Here is a 21,165-nt window from a genome sequence, read left to right as displayed (position 1 = left end):
GAAGACGAGTAAATAGTGCCTAAATATTTAGTATTAATTGATTAGTGGATTTCCTTCTATGATGCTACGTAAGAGCTTGACCCACTCAAAGTCCTCACTACAGTTTGAGACACGCTTCACAGTTTTAAGGGATCATACATACCAGCAAGACATCTGTAAGGTGCATCGGTGAGGATTTCCCCACATCCAAAGTCGATCAATTTGATTTCGAGGGTGTCCGGGTTGATCAGGAGGTTCTCCATCTTAATATCGCGGTGAAACACTTTGTTTCGCAGCACGTTTGCGCTACCACTGTTGCCTGCCACATGATAACCCGTGCCACATTCCGTCAATGATCGACTCTTGGCGCAGGAGATAGGTGGCCAGCTCTTCAGAGGGCATGGGCCGCTCAAGGACCATGATGTACTCGTCCTCATTCACGCGCCTGTCCAAAAGCTTAATTATTTCAGAGATTGAGGGTTCTTGGTTTGCAAGAACAGAAAGAGCAACCTCCATTGGAAGTGATTCCGAGTAGCCGTCATGGAAGAAATATATTTGTTATGATGATTGGATGGATATCATGTACAAAAATGTTGACAATAACTATTTGTCTAGGGATTTAGATATACTCAGTATCTGAAGTATCTGAAGTAAAACAGTCAATGAGAGTAGAAAAGCACAGCCTACTTACAATGTTGATGAACTTGACGTTCTCGGTGTGGCCAAATTTATTGCCACTTGTTGAGCAAAACAAAGAAGGATGTGTTATGGAATTATACACAATCATTGCGTTCAGAGTTTAAATTTTTTCAACATTATCTTACAGCAACTTTTTAATTTAGTGGTTAATTCGTATGAATTTGTACAATCTCATTGGTGTAATTTGCTCATCCAGGTTGACCATGCATTCTTTTAAAAACCTTACTGTTACGTACAAATTAATTCGAATTAGGAATTTGTACCTATTACCACTAACTGGAAAAATAGTTCAGTTTTCTCATGAGATCAGGCTGATATTTCAGTTGTTAACACTGAACAGACATATCGAGCTCCAAGATTATAAATGCAAAGAAGCAGTTTAATTAAGCACAAAAATGATAATCACATATATATTCATTATTTTTATCTGATACTCTGATTTAAAGCAGTAATCTAAATATTATTTCATGAAAATGTATACCTGAAGGCCATCTTCCAGTCGGCTTGCTGCTTGAACAAGCCCAAAGCCTCCTCTACCCAGCAGAACACCAAGTTCATAAGTGGATGAATTGATGACTTTTAAAAGATGTCAAAGTCGGCTTTATTGTCAATTCAGCCACATGTACAAGACATATAGACAATCGAAATTGCGTTACTCTCAGACCCAAGGTGCTTAACATTAATATAAAATATATAAAAAAATAGTAGAGTTTAAAAAAAAGAAAATGTACAGTATATACATTGCACATAAATGTGGTCTAAAAAATATAATAAAATTGTAAACAATACAGTGACATTAAGGGCATATTGCAAATGAGTGCAAAGTAAACCAGAGTTGTGCAGATAAAGAACAGTATAGTGCAGAAAGAACTTGTAAACATGATAATTGTGATAAAGTGACAGTGTCATATTGGGAGGTAGTATGGTGTGTCTGCATAAAGTGAGATGAGTATGAGTGTGTGTGTGTGTGTGTGTGTGTGTGTGTGTGTGTGTGTGTGTGTGTGTGTGTGTGTGTGTGTGTGTGAGTGTGAGTGTGTGTGTATGTGTGTCAGAGTCCAGAGTTGCGAGGGGAGGAGGTGCGTGGGGAGGGAGCGGGGAGCAGAGCTGGGAGAGAGTTCAGCTTCCTGACAGCCTGATGTATGAAGCTGTCTTTCAGTCTGTTGGTCCTGGCCTGGAGACTGCGCAGTCTCCTTCCTGATGGCAGCAGACTGAAGAAGCTGTGCATTGGGTGGGTGGCATCTGCTGTTATGCAGAGGGCTTTACGGGTAAGACGTGTGCTGTAAATGTCCTGAAGGGAGGGGAGAGAGACACCAATGATCTTCTTTGCTGTTCTCACTATGCGTTGAAGTGTTTTCCTGCAGGATGCATTGCAGGTTCCACACAGTGATGCAGCGGGTCAGGATGCTCTCAATAGTGCCTCTGTAGAAGGTGTACATGATTGGGGCTGGTGCTCTTGCTCTTTTGAGTTTGCGGAGGAAGTAGAGGCGCTGCTGGGATTTTTTGGCCAGTGCAGTGGAGTTTTTAGTCCAGGAGAGATCCTCCTGGATAAATCAAAGATGCTAATATAAAATGTCAATCAGTTGAGAGTTTATTTAATCGAAGGCTACTGTCTGATTCACACATAACAGGACTATTTAAATGAAATGTAGTAGCTTGTTTCGCTGATCTTCTCTTCTTTGGTCTGAAACAGAAACAGAAATCATGTTATTGTCATCACACAAACTGCATAAAAAAACAAATATAGGCAACATATTGCCTAAAGTAAAGAAACTGGACATTAAAGAACAGGTCAAATAATTTCAGCAAAGATATATACACGAGATATCGCATACAGACCCTGAGCGTGCATTAATACCGCCGCCACATTTGTACAGTGCTCCCAAGGACAAAAGTCAACCGCACTAGTCAAGATTAAAGCCAATTTGAAGATGCTGGGCTTTAGCGCTGTGTACGGGTGTAGTAACGAGCAAACAAGGAAAACAAAGCACAAAGGCAGAACATTTATAGGTAAGATAAAATTTTTTACGTTTTTGTATTTTACAAACTTTTGTGCCAAACCAGTAGCATTATTGATGATAATACAGTCTCTTACTGCACTGACCATAAAGCAAAGTAGCACCAACTCACATTAAATTGTAGGCTTATGCTAGTTTTGTTGAATAAAATAAGCAAACAATGCAAAATAAATATGACCACAAGACGCTGCAGTGCTAAAAACTTGTATTATTGTCGGCTAAGTGAACGAGTCATTCATTCACAAAAGAATAGCTCCCTCCATTAGAATAAGAAGTGAAAGCAGGCGAGGGGGTGTGTTTCAGGACACGGATTAGATCAAATTTAACAGGGAGGGAGGATAATACATTTCCATGCACACAAACATGTTCTTTGTCAGGAATGCCCGTGCGGTCACTTAACCATTGATGTACAAAAGTGATGTAAAATTTGCAAAGGCCTACTAACCAATAGGAAAACTCTCGATCATAGATATATGTGTATATGTCTATACACCTCCACTGCAACTTGGTCCCATATTAATTTCAAAGGAGCGCTACCCTGTACTAAAATAGCGGCTCTATTGATGCATTCCTTCCAATAGACATCGATAGCATAGGCGACATCTAATGTAAATATCTATGTCATTTCAGAAGCTTTTATCATACAGCAACTTATTCTCTGTGCAGTTAATTAGTACTAACTGTACAGCTTTCCATAAACCTGTAAATATAATGCCTATTACCTACTAGCTAATCAAATCAAATCAAAAATAAGTCATTAACATGTATTTACCTTAAGCCAGGCATGGAGGTTGAGGCGCTCCAGTTCAATCCGCTCTCTGGGGTCTGTCTTGAGACAGCAGCGCATAAAATCGCAGCATTCTGTACAGAAAGAAAAGAGAGACATATGATTATAACACTGAAATTTGTTGACACTCAAACGATCTAGATCTGGGATGTGCAACTTTGCTCTTAGAGGGCCGCTATCCGGCAGAGTTTAGCTCCAACACTCGTCGAACACACGTTTCTATAGCTTTCCAGTGATCTTAAAAGCATTGATTAGATGATTCAGGTTTGTTTGATTAGTAATGGAGCAAAAGTCTGGCCATCCAGGATGAAAGTTGCCCTTCCCTGATCAAGACGATCATCTTTTTTAAGTCACAAGTTAATTTGTTGTTCTGTCTAAAGGCAGACATACATGGTGCGAAGATTGTAGATTATGAAGGTCAGAAGATTATATATAGTGTCAAAAACATGGACATAGGTAGACACTGCTTTCAGAGTTAATCTCTCTCTCATTCTACCTTTGTCTCATGTATTAGCTTTTGATAAAAATCTATCGGGAAACCAGTATACCTGATTTGTGAATTATAAAGTGAAATATACAGTCAAAGTCATAATTATTAGCCCCCCTTTGAATTTATTTATTTTTAAAATATTTCCCAAGTAATGTTTAACAGAGCAAGGAAATTTTCACAGTATGTCTGATAATATTTTTTCTTCTGGAGAAAGTTTTATTTCGGCTGGAATAAAAGCAGTCTTAAATTTTTAAACACCATTTTAAGGACAAAATTATTAGCCCCTTAAAGATATTTTTTCCCAATAATCTACAGAACAAACTATCATTATACAATAACTTGTCTAATTACCCTAACCTGCCTAGTTACACTAATTCACCTAGTTAAGCCTTTAAATGTCACTCTAAGCTGTATAGAAGTGTCTTAAAAATATCTAGTCAAATGTTATTTACTGTCATCATGGCTAAGATAAAATAAATCAGTTATTTTTTATATAAATTAGTTTTTTTCAGTTAGAGATGAGTTATTAAAAATATGCAATGCAGCAATGACCATATGAGCATCAATGATTTCCACTTCTCCTGATGGGAAAATCGCATACAAGTTCGTACAACAGCAATATTTCATGCACCTGCCTTGAGACTAAAACATTACAACTGTTCTTTGCTGAAATGAAGATCTCACCTTCTGACAGGCCTTCTATGTCTTTTGTCATGATCCTGTTCAGTTCACGTAATGTTGGAAATTTCCAGAAAAGCATTACAAACAAGACTAGCCCGAGAGACCACACTGTCGCTGGTTCTCCGTGGTATTTGCCAGTCATCTGAAACTCAGGAGGGCAAAACTCTTCGGTGCCTGGAGGAAAGAGATTTTGTTTAAATCAACATGCCATTTTTAATTGAATATCCATTATTACTATGCAAGAATTCATTTGATTGAGAGCTTGGCCCACTCAGAGTCAAGCATGAAAAGCCCTCAACTCATCACCACAGCTTTCATACATACCACAATAGGCTGTGTAAGCCTCATCTCGGAGGATTTCTCCGCACCCGAAGTCAATCAATTTGACCTCAAGGGTGTCCGGGTTGATCAGGAGGTTCTCCAGCTTAATATCTCGGTGTAACACTTTTCTTTGGCAGCATGTTTGAGCTGCGAATACCGCCTGTTTCATGATAAACCGAATGGCATCTTCTTTAATGGGGCCAACATAGCTTTTTATAAAAGCGCTCAGGGGCTGACAGGGTATGGGCCGTTCCAGGACCATGAGGTAGAAGCCCTGTTCCACCTGCCAGTCTAGAAGCTCAAGAATTTCAGGAACCCTTGGGCCTTGATTGACAAGGATTTGAAGAGCAATTTCTATTGGAAGTGGTTGAGCAAAACCATCCTAGAAGAAAGAAAGTTTGGAATGACAACAGGGTAAGTAATTAATAACATAATTTAATTTATGGGTGAACTAATCCTTTAATGTTAGCATGACGTGTTTGAAATGTAAAATTGTGAGACTGAGAAGAAACAAAAAGCACACTCTTCTTACAATGCTGATGAACTTCGTGCAGAACATGGGACAGTGTTTCACTGCCACCTGATCAACAAAACAAAAGAATGGATGTTTTAGAATTAGGAACAAAGGAAATGATGAGATAAGACTAATAGGACAAAATGAATGGCTAGATTATTATTGCAATTCAGATTCATACCTGAAGTCCATCATCCAAACGAGTCGCTGCATAGACAGTTCCAAAACCACCTTCACCGAGCTCCTCACCAATTTCATATTTGCGTGAATTGATGACTGTTAAAAGAGAAATCAGATTTGTTGAAAAAAAAATGTGACTACACTTACTACTATAGCTGAATGTTAGTTATCAAAAACATTTAAACAATATGTATATTTAAGTCAGTCTGAAGCCTAAACTACTAAACTGTAGGGGTGTAACTATTCGCACCTAACCATTTTGGTGCAGGACTTTAAGTTCAGTCAATGTGTACAAAATATGGACAAAAAGACTGATCAAATCAGGGAAAAAGTGACACAGCTGGATGTTAATTCTCAGCAGCGCTCCCACACATCTCTGTGCATGAATGAACAAGAGTGAGTACAACACCTTCATAAATATTCAATGTTCCCAGAATTTTAAACAATAATTTTAGGTGCTTGCGTTTTCTGAATACAGGTGAAAAAAAGTATTTTAATAAAACTTAAATATAACTGTTGTTTTTTCTGTCAAATAAAATTTGGCAGATTTATTAGTTGTCCATGCAGCAAAGGTTTTAATAATAGTAGTTGTCTGATTTGTTTTAATGACTGAAAAATCCATATATATGTTCAAATATATGTTTATATTAATTAATGTAGAATTCACTTTTTCTCACTTTTTATTTACTTGATTATTTTTAGATTATTAGAGCTCTAACTTTTATGATAATATATATTATAACTGATATTAGTAATAAAAAATTACAAACATTTTAACTTTACGTTTTTTTCTTCCACACTGTAATGGAATTGAACAGAACTATATATAGTTACACCCTATAAACTGAGATAAACTGTGAATGTTCATTAAATTAATGAATGAGTGTCAAAGTAGCAAACTGACCGAAAAAGTTTTTCTTCTTCTCAAAAACACGTTCACACAAGTCAGCTAGCGAAGGCACTGCAGCTTGAAGGACATCATCCTCACTACAGTCGGACATAGCACAGGCTGTAGGGACATTGTCAATACTTTGAGCTGCAGCATGGTCTGAGATTTGAAGGGTTGGTGCAGTGCTGGGAGAATGGAGGACTTCACTGTGGTCATCAACATGTACTGGACAGCCACTAGTGTTTGGTTCCTCCAATGACAGGCCTTCAGTCCTGCCATCAATATCTTGACCTGAAAAAAGAAAAAGCATGTAATAACTAAAGATTGTTTCATTCACATTTGATAAATGAAATATTAACATTGAAAAAGTGACACTGCTCGATGCAAATGCACAGTAGTCTTCCGAATACTGAAACATTGACAAACATTTATGTGAATGAATAAAATTAATACATTTTCAGAGTGTTTCTTCATTTTGTACAATCATTTTTTACTTAATTGTATTTTCCAATTGTTTATCTTTCTCTTTTTTAGAATATGGGTAAGAAATTTAAGTATTTTCTATTGTTCACAACAAATGCAGTACACATTTTTTATTCTTAATTCATGTTAGCAAAAAAATAAATACCATTAATCAATGAAACATTATTGTAAACTGTTACTAATTCTTGTATTGTTTTAACCAGGCAGGCATTTATTTAAAATGTTTTAAACTGTTAATGTTCACAACTGACAAAATAAAGAAGCAATTCTAAATGTTGCCATTTTTCTCACAAACCATACTGAAATTTAACTGAACCACTTATTATTACACTTCTATTAAACTGTCATCTAGTCTGTGCATGTTCATTGAATTACTTAATGGTAAGTATTAAACTGACCAGTTACAGTTTTCTCCATATCCTGCTGCTGGCATGACTGTGGCTCAGTGTCCTGAAGAACACGTGCACACAAGTCAGCTAGCAAAGGCACTGCAGCTTGAAAGACATCATCCTCACTACAGTCGGACATGGCACAGACTGTAGGGACGTCGTCAATATTTTGAGTTGCAGGATGGTCTGGAGTTTGAAGGGTCGGTGCGGTGCTGGGAGAAAGGAGGACCTCACTGTGGCCATCAACATGGACTGGACAGCCACTGGTGGTTGGTTCCTCCGATGACAGGTATTCAGTTCTGCCATCAATTTCTCGACCTAAAAAAAAGCAAAAAGTATGTAATAACTAAGGATTTTTTTATTCACATTTGATAAACGAAATATTAACACTGAAAAAGTGACACTGCTCCATGTAAATGCTCAGTAGTGTTCTGAATACTGAAACATTGACAAACACATTTATGTAAATGAATGAAATAAATAAATATTCAGTGTTCCTTAATTTTGTACAATCATTTTTAGCTAACTGTATTTTCTAATTGTTTATCTTGCTCTTATTTTGATTAAGGGGTAAGAAATGTAAGAATTTTCTATTGTTTACAACAAATGCAGTACACATTTTTTTTATTCTTAATTCATGTTAGCAAAAAAATAAATATCATTAATCAATGAAATATTATTGTAAACTGTTGCCATTTTTCTTATTATTTTAACCAGGCAGGCATTTATTTAAAATGTTTTAAACTGTTAATGTTCACAACTGACAAAACAAGGAAGCCATTTTAGGTTTTGCCAATTTTCTCACAAACCAAACTGAAATTTATTAAACTGCCGTCTAATCATTGAATTGCTTAATGGTGAGTGAGTTAACAAACTGACCAGTTATAGTTTTCTCCATATCCTGCTGCTGGCATGACTGTGGCTCAGTGTCCTGAAGAACACGTGCACACAAGTCAGCTAGCAAAGGCACTGCAGCTTGAAGGACATCATCCTCACTACAGACTGTAGGGACGTCGTCAATATTTTGAGCTGCAGCATGGTCTGGAGTTTGAAGGGTCGGCGCAGAGCTGGGAGAAAGGAGGACCTCACTGTGGTCATCAACATGGACTGGACAACCACTGGTGTTTGGTTCCTCTGATGACAGGTGTTCGGTCCTGCCATCAATTTCTCGACCTAAAAAGAGAAAAAATATGCAATAACTAAGGATTTTTTTAATTCAAATTTCAAATGAAATATTATTTAGCCTAATCAATGGATAATATAAATTATGAAGTGACTATGTGGGGTTTAGTTTTGTGGTTTTAACATGCATGTATGTGCTTGTTATGCTTTTTGTGTTTTGACCTTACCTCCTACCTTAAAGCAATGAATTGCAGTTGCATGACAAAGTGAGCGTTTATGCTATGTAAGAACTGTATGATGATGAGTTTATTTGTTTATTTTAATTTTGTAGCACAATATCTATTATACTGTAATGCATTACAGATGTTCTCAGTCACTTTGGTATATTTATTAAATCAGAATTGAAATTCTCAAAGCCGCTTGTTTCGTACTGCCTCTATACAGATTGTTACAGATTAAATTAGATACTGCTCATTCGTTTAGTTTATGAGACAAATAAAACCAAAATCTCCTGCACGAGTTGTGATGAAAACTGCCCAAAGATACAAAAAATTGTATAGGCCTACAGGCAAACGTGATCTTTAAATAAGTTTATCCAAGAGACGTGCTGGTTTGGAAATATGGAGAATAACTGAAGAAATATACTAAATCAACTGTAGATACACAATCGACTGTATGTTACACACTTTATAAAACCGATTGATAAAACTAGGCTAATTAAAGATAATATTAAAATGAATAATAAAACACTTAAACGACAACGAGTGTAACATTAGGGCCCTATATACAGACTTTGGTGTTCTTATAACATGATTTACCATCACTGGTCATCGTGGATGGAGTGTTTTTCTCCACGAGTTCTTCCCCATCTGAGTGGGTTTTGTTGACGGTCCTTTCTCGCAGGACTAAAGCAATTACTCCGAGTAATGTCAACATTTTAAAAGAGTAAATAGTCTAAAAAACGAGAACTTTGAAAAACCGATCTATCAGAGAGATAGTCTTCGTGTATTTGGAGACTACCAGATCTTGAGTAATGACGCAAATTCAGCAACACGTCAACTTTAGAACGTGATGGAACGTCAATTGACATTCTAAATTCCAGCAACACCAAGCTGAAACGTGATTGGCCCATTTAAAGCATATTTAAAAAATCAGAACAAAGTAATAGACAATAATTTTTAGTTGCTTTTTTCGGGTGTATGTGTATGGAAGGTAAATCCTGCCAATTTTAAATAAATCAAATAAACATTGGAAATGAAAATGAAAATCAGATTAACAATTTCATTTTAAAACACTGTTCGCAAAATATCTGCCAAAATTGAAAATGAAATTAAATTATTTCATTTTTATTTTCACTTTGACAACACATCGTCCCAAACAAATTGATAATTAAAATGAAGTTGCCGATTTAACATTTTATTTTCACTGCATTTCCACGTAAGACTGCCAATATTAAAATGAAAAGCTAAACTGACTTTTTTACAAAGCCTGTTATTAATGTTCACGCTATAATAGTGACACAATTCAAATGAAAATAAATTTAAACTTTCCTTTTATTGACACTTTTTCTTTTCAGTTTTCATTTTAGATTTCATTTTCAACTTCAAGCTGCATGCAAAGCCTATGCTAATCAGTGGGAGGGGCGTATTCAAGTGACGTCGAGTGCTTTCACACACAGAGCCCGAGGGCAGAAGCATGGTTTTGATGCATGGGGCAGCTTGAGTTACTAGAGTAAATACAGTATAACAGAAGTAAAATGGAAAAACTGGTAGTCAGCTTTTACGTGAAGCAGCTGCTGCATTGGTAGAGCAAGAGGAACAGGGGACAAGCTTACCAAGCTAATTTAGCTGTTTTTCAACGATTTTAGGACTAACAAGTTGTTAACGTCACAAAACCTAATACAGTATATACAATACGACTTCATCACAAGGCCTTCCGCATTTACACTGCAGTTTCTCTGCCCACCGAGGAAGCCCGCGACTCCTGCTGCGGGACGGAAGTTTTACGTTTGGTTTTCCTGTGTCCCCTGTTCCTCTTGCTCTACCAATGCAGCAGCTGCTTCACGTAAAAGCTGACTAACAGTTTTTCCATTTTACTTCTGTTATACTGTATTTACACTAGTAACTCACGCTGCCCCATGCATCAAAACCATGCTTCTGCCCTCGGGCTCTGTGTGTGAAAGCACTCGACGTCACTTGAATACGTCCCTCCCACTGATTAGCATAGGCTTTGCATGCAGCTTGAAGTTGAAAATGAAATCTAAAATGAAAACTGGAAAGAAAAAGTGTCAATAAAAGGAAAGCTTAAATTTACATTTTCATTTGAATTGTGTCACTATTATAGCATGAACATTAATAACAGGCTTTGTGAAAATTGTGTTTGCGTTTTATTTTTCAGTTTGGCTTTTCATTTTAATATTGGCAGTCTTGATGCGGAAATGCAGTGAAAATGAAATGTTAAATCGGCAACTTTATTTTATTTATCAATTTGTTTGGGACGATGTGTTGTCAAAGTGAAAATGAAAATAAAAATGAAATAATTTAATTTCATTTTCAATTTTGGCAGATATTTTGCGAACAGTGTTTTAAAATGAAATTGTTAATCTGATTTTCATTTCCAATGTTTATTTGATTTATTTAAAATTGGCAGGATTTACCTTCCATATTCTGCATTGAAAAAAATGTAAAGTAAACTGTCATGAAAACATGACAAAGCCATTTGACGGTCTTGTTCATAAACAATGGTGTCAGGAATTTTCATTTTGATGACACTGACACTTTCATTGACATCAATACTTGCTTTTGAGGAATGAACTATCCATTTTGAGCATGTGATGCGCTTTTGCAGGTTAGCAACTAGGTTTTGCAGTTTGTACTAATTGTTTTGAGAAATGCATTAACTTAAAATTAAAATGTGTGTGCGTGTAAAACAATAGAATTTGCACAAAGAAATGATGGGGGTCTTCTCTAAGGAAAGTAGCTCAGATCGCCCAATGCAGTCTACAACTGCGCTGTGTGTGATTTGTCTTCATAAGGCTGCAGTATTTTGATTACTATTAAATACTGTTTAATTGGTATTAAAGTCACCATGGCATTTAAATTTGCTCTTATTTTTAAAATCATTGCCATTATTTATTAAATCATGCACCGCACAACATTTGTTTCTCATTTCAGGACCGCTTCAGATATGATGTGTGTTGCAGACAAACCTGATCCTAATAATCCAGGTGTTCAAAAGGGTTATGAACACCTTCATTAGATGGAGAAGCGGTGTTTAATCAGGGTCAGAGCATAACTGAGCAGAGCTGCGGCCCTCCAGGAATTAAGTTTGAGACAACCACTTTAGATTATTTTGAATGTAATATTAGTTTCTTACAGGACAAATAAAAAAGTTAACAAGCACTAAAAAGAAAAAAAGAAAAAACTCTGGTCCAACTAGATGAGCAACTTTATTCACTCAGTGTTGTTTGTAATTGTCAAAATAAAAATAAAAAATTCCTTAAAATGAAAACTTGCATTTACAATGTTCTGTTCTATATAGACAGCATTAAACACCTTTGTTTGATGAAATACAAAAAGAAAACCAAATGTACAAAATGTGCATGACAGCAATCCTCATGATGTCACCGTCCCCACACAAGTCCATCTGAGTGGGTGTGTGACAGATTCACACTTCATCTGCTAATTTATCCATGGCTGTCACTGCATGTCTGATGCGCCGCCGCCGTCGTCTCAGACCTTGTCCTCCTTCTCACGCTTGACCTTGAGGAACTCAGCCATGTTGGAGAAATATTTCTGATTGGCTTCAGCCACCTTCTTCTCTGCAGCCTGTGGGTTCACAATCTCCAGCCCCTGACAGAGAACAGATGCTTTACTAACAAATCAACCAAACCAACGCTGGCAGTCTGAGATTCAGCACGCCACAATGAACCAGAACGTGCACGAAAAGAGTCAAAAGCAGCTGGACTGCGAGACAGTGTACCTGTAGAGGAGTGAAGGCCACGCTGGAGCTGGTTCCAGACGATCGGTCTCTCACTGTAGACTTGCCTCCGTACGTCATGCTCTGCTTCTGCAGTGTCCTCTGCAACAACACAACTGATGTAAGACCACGTGTGTAGAAATAATGGATAAAAATAATGACAACAATCAAGCTGACACATTCAATTCTGTTAAAGAAGAGCAAGGCAGCAAATTGACTCAGAGGTGACAAGTGATTCAGGAGGATTTATCCCAGATTAATGTCCTTGAGAGGTTTGTTTAAAAATGAAATCATTAAAAAATGATTGAATGGGCTCTATGCAGAGCTAGTGTTTTTCAGCCAATGATGAACTTCTGGTGAAAGCTTAATGTGACTTATCAATTTCATAATGTTCCTTTTACAGCATCAATGTTGTAATGGTATTACAATACATTCGGTTAAATAGACTTCAGCAAACAATTTATGAGTATCATGGCTTTCAACATTAATATTAATAATACATGTTTTTTTAGCTCTAAATCAGCAAATTATATTGAATGATTTCTGAAAGATCACGTGACACTGAATGTAGTTGGGTAATGTTGAATGTAGGGTAATGTCTGTTGAATTTTCAGCTTTGCCATCATAGACATATATTTTATTTTAAAATGTATGAGAACAAAATAGCTTTCAATACATTATTATAGTTGAACTTATTATAAATGGTAAATTTATTTCACTTTTTTTTTCAATTAATTTTTTTTATAAAAGCAGCTTGACGAGCACAAGAGGCTTATAAATAAAATCAGTATTAATTAGTCATTTAATATAATTTTTATTTATAATATCTCTTTAATAAATTGATCACTTATCGGGAACTTTTCAATAACACAATACAGCTCAAATTAAGGACATGTGGTTATTTTACTGGCTTGTGTTTTGTTTTTGTTTTTAAATCCGTATAAATTCAATTATGTCAAACTTAAAAAGTCTTGAAAGATGACTTTATATAATTTAATAAAATAATAAATAATTATTACAAAGCATTTCCGGTTTTTCGGAGCATTTCGTATGTCTGCTTTCATTTTTAGCCCAGAATTTTCATTTTGGTACATCTCTAAAGAAAACGCACCAGATTAGAAAATATAAGCGAAAATATAAGCAAATTAGCCATCTGTGAAAATGCCCCAAGCAAAGTAAATTTGCTTTCAAAGCTTCATTTTCCCTTAGTATTTGCTGCAGATGTACCTGTAAAGATTTGGATATTCTGGCTTTGGTGGAGTCGTTGACCTGAGCTTGTCTGACTCTGCCACTGCCAGATTTTCCCAGCTGACCGAGACTGAAGCCCAGATCCTCCTGATAGGCATCGTCCTCAATCTACACAGAGAAAGAGAACGTTAATAACCCGCAGTAGCTGAATCAATCTATAGAATTTCAAAAGCAAGCACACTAATGGAGAGCTGCTGATGCAGTTCATCTGACCTCTGCAAACGTCATTCTGTTGGCGTGTTTCCTGATCTCAGTCAGTCCCAGTCTTTCTTTCATCTTACGATACCTGAGAGAACCAGGACAAATGCAGGTCAATCAAAATAATTCTTTAATATATGAAAGGTTTCTTTTTAAAGACAGATAACTCAATATTTTGTAATAGTAGATATCTTGTTTTTGTTGTATATTGAGGAGTACAACAATAAAAAAACATGATTTATTAGGAAAAACAATGGTCAAAAATCATGTTTTTAGTATTGATGCGTACGATATCGACTGAAGTCCTTCAAGGCCATGCGTCAATATAGTTTACTTGTTTTCTTATGATCTCAACATAACAAAAGTTGATCTCTCAAGTTTGAAAACTTATTTTTTCTGCTTATTCCAAGAGTATTTATTTTTTTTTTTACTTTTTCTCATTAATGCACTTGTCATCATCATTATATTTTCTCAAAAACTTAGTCATTTAAAAGTGCAGTATGCAAGTTTGACACCCAGTGGTTGAACTTGGTATTGCACTACAGGATCAAAACACATTTTCACTCGGCTCCTCCTCTGACAAGTCCATGCAAGCGCAGGTTGCCAGATTTATGTGAGTGTGCCTGACTATCGAGCCTAAAGGCTGATTTGAACAGCTTGTCAACTAAAAGCAATGGCACGTGATAGAAGAAATATTTGCTATACAAAAAAGGAGTTTTTGTCCTAACAAAACTGTACATTTCTATTTTAGAAACAGTTAATCTTGTTGTTTACCTGTGAGAAATGGATCACCTCAGGTATAGCTCATGTGCTTTATTCAGTGTTAGATGCTAACAATGTGAGTTTGAATGCCATTGCATTTTACATGACATGTATTGTCATACTACTGAAAGCAGCAGCAGATCATCTTTAAGTTAACCATTTGAAAATTAACATTAGAACTGTGACTAAAGCCAACAAATATTAATTATTTAGCATATAATAATGTAAAAGAGGTTTAATAGGTAATAATTAGATTGTAAAAATTACCATTACGCTCTGCGCAGTGTAGTATTCTGTGCTTCTGAATGGCTGTATGTAAATTTCTGTCGTGTTTTGTCTGGTGCAGACAGCCAAATTGCTTATCACTGCAAATCTCATCATGTAGCGTGCTGTTAGGGCACGGGGTTACAATGTAATCTGCTCACCTAATGTTTACGCTCGTAATATTTATATGATTTGCTAATTTATAACCACCTCATGTGGAACTCTGAATCTGCGTCTCATTTTGGGGCTGCTATTGCATGCTTTGAGAGCCTTTATGATTAAAAGAATCAAATAAGCTATTTTCCATGAAGGCAACCTAGACAGCTGAAATATAATTAGCTTAACTGGGTTAAATGACCAAAACAAAGACAGCGTTCTGGCACGTAACTCACATTTTTAAAGCAGAATAACTGACTTTAGCATTGCTTTTCAGATACACAAGAATGTCCGCTTAGCAAGTTTTTTAAATATCTGTAAACATATTATGGTATTTTTATATCTATAGAATATTAGATTATATCTATATATAGCTATAGAATAGTCAAAAACTCACATCCAGCACAGATGCACCAAGACCTTAATTTTATATGCCATTCACAAGACCACAACATTCCCACCCTCACCTTCTTCCTCCTCTCTTCTTCCTCTGTCCATCCAGAGGAGCTGGAAGAGGCTTGACCTGCTTGACTGGTGGAGGCTCCTGCCATTTATCAAACTTCCTCTCAATCTCTTCCTTCAAATCATAGCCAACCTGCAGAGCAACCCACATACAAATGCTTACAGTCTAACTAGTTGATATACTCTAAAGTGAATGAACAGCACAGAGATGCAGATCATGATCTACTGTCACCTTGCCATCTGCGCTCTCATGAAAACTGTCCACGCGAGAAGCCAGAGTGCATTTAGCAGAAACCAGACGAGCTGCTTTCCTCCTTAGATCCTGCAAACACAGATTAACTCCACATTGTTACTAAGATTTACAAATTTTCTTATTTATATGCAATAGAAAAAGTTTATTTGTTTATAAAATATTTATATACAAATTGTAAATAAGATTTTCTCCAGAAGAAAAGATTATAGGAAATACTGTAAAAATGTTCTTGTTCTGCTTAACATCATTTGAGAAATATTATAAATAAAATTTGCAAATTTCACAGGATGATTATTAATTTTGACTTCAAACTCTACATAATATGTATTTGCACATATTTTACAAACTTTTATTTTGTATGCAATTAATTGTTAAAGCACTAAATCTTTGTCTTTTCATGGCTACTGATGGCCAATTTCTATTATTTCTCAATGATTTTATGAAATGTACCTAATAGTAAGTAACTAATATCAATTTTTAAATTAATTTTAGCTGTTCATTTACACGACAACAACATCATTATTATTATTATTATAATCATCAGACATTTTTGCTGCATATACATGAAACTTCAAAATCAAAAGCTGCATTATCGTCATGCAAATGTAACCTTATGTCTTATTTTTTCACAACAATGTCATATCCAGGTGGAACTAATTGTCAGTGAACTACTTTTAATGAAACCAAAGGTTGATGCTCACTGGAGGCAGAGTCTGCACTACATCACAGTGGTAAATGTAGCCTGTGTGGGGCAGCAGAGATGTGCTGCTGAATCCAGACAGTGTTCTCCTCTGCGCTCCCAGCAACATCAGATTACATGCGGGCATCTTGGACAGGTTAGTCAGACCACCAGCAACACCTGAAATAAAAAGGAAAGAATTGAATATGTTCAAAAAAAATAAACAGAAGTGATCAATTTACAGTAAACAAAAAGCACTAAAATATATATATATATGATTCCAAGCAAGCATAATTTCCGTCAGTAAATAGCTGAAACATTCAAAATGCTAAAACAATTTAAACATATATTTTTTGTCAACATAACAAGGTGACTTCTATGTGAACTCATTTAATCCAGCAACATCTTTGCTCACCCATGATCTTGGCAGCAGTTGAAGCTCCGACAATAATTGAAAGATTCGGAGCAATGAATGACATTCTGGATTCCACATATTCATAGATCCTGTGTTTTGATTGGTTGAGCTCAAGGGCCATGTCACAGGCCTCCTCCAATCGCTGGAGCTCATCATCTCCAAGCATCGTTCTGCAATCATCAGAATAATGATTTAGGGTTTGTACCATTTTATTCATGTTTTCATACGCAACACATTTTTATCACTATTTTACATATTTTTAATGTTTTAAAATTTTCTTTACAAAAAATAAAGCAATAACAAACACAATAAACAAAGATTTTTGTCAATTGTATAACCGAGTGGTTTCAAACTCAATTCCTGGAGGGCCACAGCTCTGCATAGTACTGTATAAACTGTGCAGAGCTGCGGCACTCCAGCAACTGAGTTAGAGACCTATGCTATAACCATTCTGGACGTATCTGCTCGCTCACTCACCCTTGTGTGGTTGAGGCTGTGACGCTGACCACCATAATGGTGGCATTGGTGAGAATCTGCTGAAGGGTCTCATTGTTTTTGCACTTTTCCAGATTGTTGCCCAGCTCCTAAAGACACACAAACACATCAAATTATCGAACACACAAGTATTAATGTTTAAACTTCATTAACAAAAAACCCCAGCTGATTAGAAAGTGTAACTCACAAAACACAGTTTTGACAGAAATAGTCTGCTCATAAAAGCTAAATTACAGACAGGCAGGTTTCTACATACCTTAACAGTTCTGATGTAGTCCAGTGCATTTGGCACCAGAGACTCCAGCTCAGGAAACCTTTTGGAGTACTTGTCACGAACAAACTTGTGAATGATATCTGAGGAAGAAATAAAGAAAAAGTGATCTTAAAATGTGTAAGAAGTTTTATAATTCTAATGTTTGAAAGGGTTAAAGAGGCTTCATGATGCAGAAAAAGCTAACAAAATCTAGTCATCCATTAACTGTTCACATAATCCAATTGAATACAGACTAGTGCTTGTGAATATATATAAACTGTATTTTTGCGGTTTAATAAAGTCTGCATGTTGTGTGTAAATCAGTTGCGTGGCTTCGTTTACTACAGACAAACTCAAGCACTGTCTGCCATTTCATTATACGAGGACATTAACTTCATCTGCTATGCTCCAAGAGCCACTTCAAAAGCATTATAACATTTTATGAAAAAAACTATAATAATAATAATAATATTAATAATAATACAACGTAATTAAATAATGTATGCAGAATTTCACAGAATTTCAAATTCAGGATATTAAAATGCAAAAACAGTCAGAATCATGGTAAAAGCTCATTTGGAAAAATTAATAATTAAGCAAATATATCTGAAATTTGCCTTCATAGCTCAAGTGTTAGAATTCATGTAATGTGACTTTAATACACAGGTATAAAACAAACAGTGAACTCACTAAGCTCGTTGTCTATTTCCACAGTCAGATTGTTGGCGGCAACAATGAGCCTGTACTCTGGGTCTGCTTCAACCGGTCCAGACACTGAAATAAAGTGGAAATACCATGTTAAAAAAAGTTTCACTTGTGCCTAAAACTGTTTAAATTCATTCCTTTGGTTGAACATAAAACCTGTAACCCTTGACTTCCATAGTGTTTGCTTTTCTTAATACAGATGTCAATAGTTAAAGTTTTCAATTTTTATTCAAAATATTTACATTTTTTGTATTCAACAAAATAAAACAAAACAAAAACCTCATTAAACCATTGAGGGTGAGCAGATTTTAATTCCTAATTTCACTGTTTTAAATTAAACCATTAAACCATTGAGGGTGAGCAGATTTTAATTCCTAATTTCAATGTTAATTAAAATTAGTATTCTCTGTATGTATTAGACATGGTCTTCTACAGTTTAAGGGGCTTCATAGTCTTCACCTATCAAGGAGTAATCTGGCAAAAATGTATTCAGGGTCAGATTCATCTTGCTCCAGATGTGGTTTGAAGCCAGCAGATCTGAGTTGTGTTCTGTGGATGCCCCTGATTAGCTAAATTTTGGACCAATATTTTTAGATCATTTTCATCTATGTCACAATGATATGGATCCTGATCCTTTAATTTATTTTTTTGGTGCAGTGCCAGAAGAAATGTACTTATCGGCTAATCGTGTAGAAATCATTGCCTTTTCTTCATTATTGGCCAGACGCGGGGTATTAGAAGTGTTATCACATCTTAAACTCAAGTACCTTAAATACACCATCCCAGGCTCTACAGAAAGATTTTATGAGATGTGACAGCCTTTCCTGTCCTACATTAAATGCTCAGGGGTTGCTATATCCTAAGTAAAACTTTATCCCCATTTTCATAATTATTTTTATAAAAAAAATGTCTCCCTCTTTCTTTATGGGGTGTATGTTTGTAACTATGTACTGTGTTAATATGTTGTTCAATATGTGTGTTGTGGGAAGACTATTGAATATAAAAAAATATATTTGAATAATTAATATCAATGTTCACCAGCACGCTTCACAAAAAAAGAAAGCTACTTATTCTCATTGATGTAAAGTAAGTGTTATATTTGCCCATTCTGACTCTCACCTTCTTAATGCAATTTCAGAGAAGTATTCTTTACAAATTCTAAATAGAGAAATCATATCAGGAGCCCATGACTATGAAAATACAACATTGTGCAGACAAACAGTAGTACCAATGTTGTATTGAAGTCTGAATATTTAGCCTGAATGGGATTTCAGAAATAATATCCAAAGTAGCGTGACAAACAATGCAGGGACCTTGTCACAAGTAGTTACTTTGTGTTTATAACATTACGTCATTATAAATAATCTATATTAGGCTTTTAAAATCTGCTTTAGTATTTTATTGAACACCAAAGTCTGAATGTGTGAATAAAAACAACCTCAACTTTACCTTCTGAATTCTTGCGTTGATTTCCAACATAGTGACTGATTTTATCCATGATTTCAGCGAACTGCAACATATCAACAAGTCTGCAATAAGTTAGGTTCTAAAAATAGATCTGAAATGAAGCTGCCTGTGTGTTATTGATGTCAGAAACTGACCGGTTTGCTGTGTCGTAGTTTAGCTATGGACGTGACGCTCTCCGTGCTGCTGTAATCCACCTCCATCTCCTCCGGGATGTCCTCCAGTCCTCCATCAACCTGTCTCTCTCCGGGTTCTCCATCACTCTCTCCCTCTTCTCCGCCGGGATACAGCCCGTCCTCTTCTCCTGCCTCCTCCAAATCCGCAAGCAGCTCGTCTGCCAAAGACATCTGCGATGACAGCGAGGAAATAAACCACAGACAATAAACACTGCTGTTTGATCAACGCAGTCTTTAAGAAAGTGTTCAAGGTAAAATCAGACCAAACTTACAATTCAACCCGCCTGTTTTCTTCTCACTTTACGGAAAGAACAGAAGCCGACATGCAACGACTTACGAACGCACAACAGCAAACAACGATCTGCAGTCGCACAGTAAATACGTCACATGTTTCACAGCAAAGGCTTCTGGGAAATGTGTTCAGGAAGATTCGAAATAAAAAAAAAGTCCATGACCTATTTGTTTTTTGCACCTTGTACACATTTTGGACATGAAAGAAATTAAATTTTGAACGATTAACAATAATTTGGATGCATGTATTTGTTTAAGGTCTATAGGTTTATTCCACTGTGGTGTCGAAGGAAAATGAATGAATAAATGAAGTTTATAAACTTCATTCCTTCATTCATTCATTCATTTGTCCTTTGACATAATCCCTTTATTCATCTGGGGCCACCACAGTGGAATCAACCACCAACTTATCCAGCATTATCCAGCACTACCCTCTCCGCCATCGCTCCAATAGTCTCCATCGCTCTAATGAATTATTGTGCTCTAAAACCAGGCCTTTCAGTTTCATTGTCCAGCCCCTGTAGATGTGTAATGCTTTTTATTTTAAAATGAATTTGTATAATATTTGAATAATAATGACATTCACAGTGCACTGTTACTGTTCATCTGTTAGACAAATCAGTTTTTAGATCAATCACAGCCCTACACATGCAAAACTGTGCGGCTATACTTAGTAATTTTGTAAATTGAGTTTAAAAAGTGTTCAATTATTTTTCTAATAATAATCTAACGTTTCTCTACATTAACACTGATTTTGTCATTTCCACCACAGCCCTGTCATTTCCATCACCACACACATTTTTAAAAACATTTTTTA

The 21,165-nt window shown here is 36.0% G+C and overlaps 2 protein-coding genes across 2 annotated transcripts; both read right to left on the bottom strand.

Moving 5' to 3' along the window:
* Positions 1 to 1,255: 1,255 nt before the first annotated feature.
* Positions 1,256 to 9,633, bottom strand: LOC137487923 (uncharacterized). Its single transcript, XM_087287304.1, has 10 exons — positions 9,368 to 9,633; positions 8,307 to 8,600; positions 7,437 to 7,745; positions 6,571 to 6,846; positions 5,668 to 5,762; positions 5,505 to 5,552; positions 4,976 to 5,354; positions 4,655 to 4,825; positions 3,466 to 3,554; positions 1,256 to 2,359 (listed from the first exon to the last, which is right to left on the bottom strand). Exons 1-10 carry the CDS (start codon positions 9,483 to 9,485, stop codon positions 2,309 to 2,311), a joined length of 1,830 nt encoding a protein of 609 aa, XP_087143430.1. The 5' UTR covers positions 9,486 to 9,633; the 3' UTR covers positions 1,256 to 2,308.
* Positions 9,634 to 11,787: 2,154 nt separating this feature from the next.
* On the bottom strand, positions 11,788 to 20,420 carry prpf31 (PRP31 pre-mRNA processing factor 31 homolog (yeast)). The gene is given in 14 exon segments (NM_200504.5): positions 11,788 to 12,400; positions 12,531 to 12,629; positions 13,755 to 13,883; positions 13,989 to 14,061; positions 15,623 to 15,750; positions 15,850 to 15,939; positions 16,572 to 16,729; positions 16,965 to 17,134; positions 17,442 to 17,548; positions 17,716 to 17,813; positions 18,403 to 18,486; positions 19,867 to 19,927; positions 20,019 to 20,228; positions 20,330 to 20,420. Coding segments are annotated over 13 exon segments (1,527 nt in total). The 5' UTR covers positions 20,330 to 20,420; the 3' UTR covers positions 11,788 to 12,280.
* Positions 20,421 to 21,165: the final 745 nt, after the last annotated feature.

Source organism: Danio rerio, chromosome 16 (genome assembly GCF_052040795.2).
Source record: "Danio rerio strain M-AB ecotype USA chromosome 16, GRCz13ab, whole genome shotgun sequence".
In the NCBI taxonomy this organism is placed as follows: Eukaryota; Metazoa; Chordata; class Actinopteri; order Cypriniformes; family Danionidae; genus Danio; species Danio rerio.
The sequence above is the reverse complement of the archived record's forward strand: the minus strand, read 5'-3'. Positions and strand labels throughout refer to the sequence as shown.

Excerpts from the sequence above, each read along its gene's own strand:
- LOC137487923 (XM_087287304.1), bottom strand. The coding sequence starts at position 9,485 with ATGTTGACATTACTCGGAGTAATTGCTTTAGTCCTGCGAGAAAGGACC. Across the intron at positions 6,847-7,436 it reads TATGGAGAAAACTGTAACTG|GTCAAGATATTGATGGCAGG; the intron begins GTCAGTTTAATA and ends TTCTTTTTTCAG. Across the intron at positions 5,763-6,570 it reads GAAGAAGAAAAACTTTTTCG|TCATCAATTCACGCAAATAT; the intron begins GTCAGTTTGCTA and ends CTCTTTTAACAG.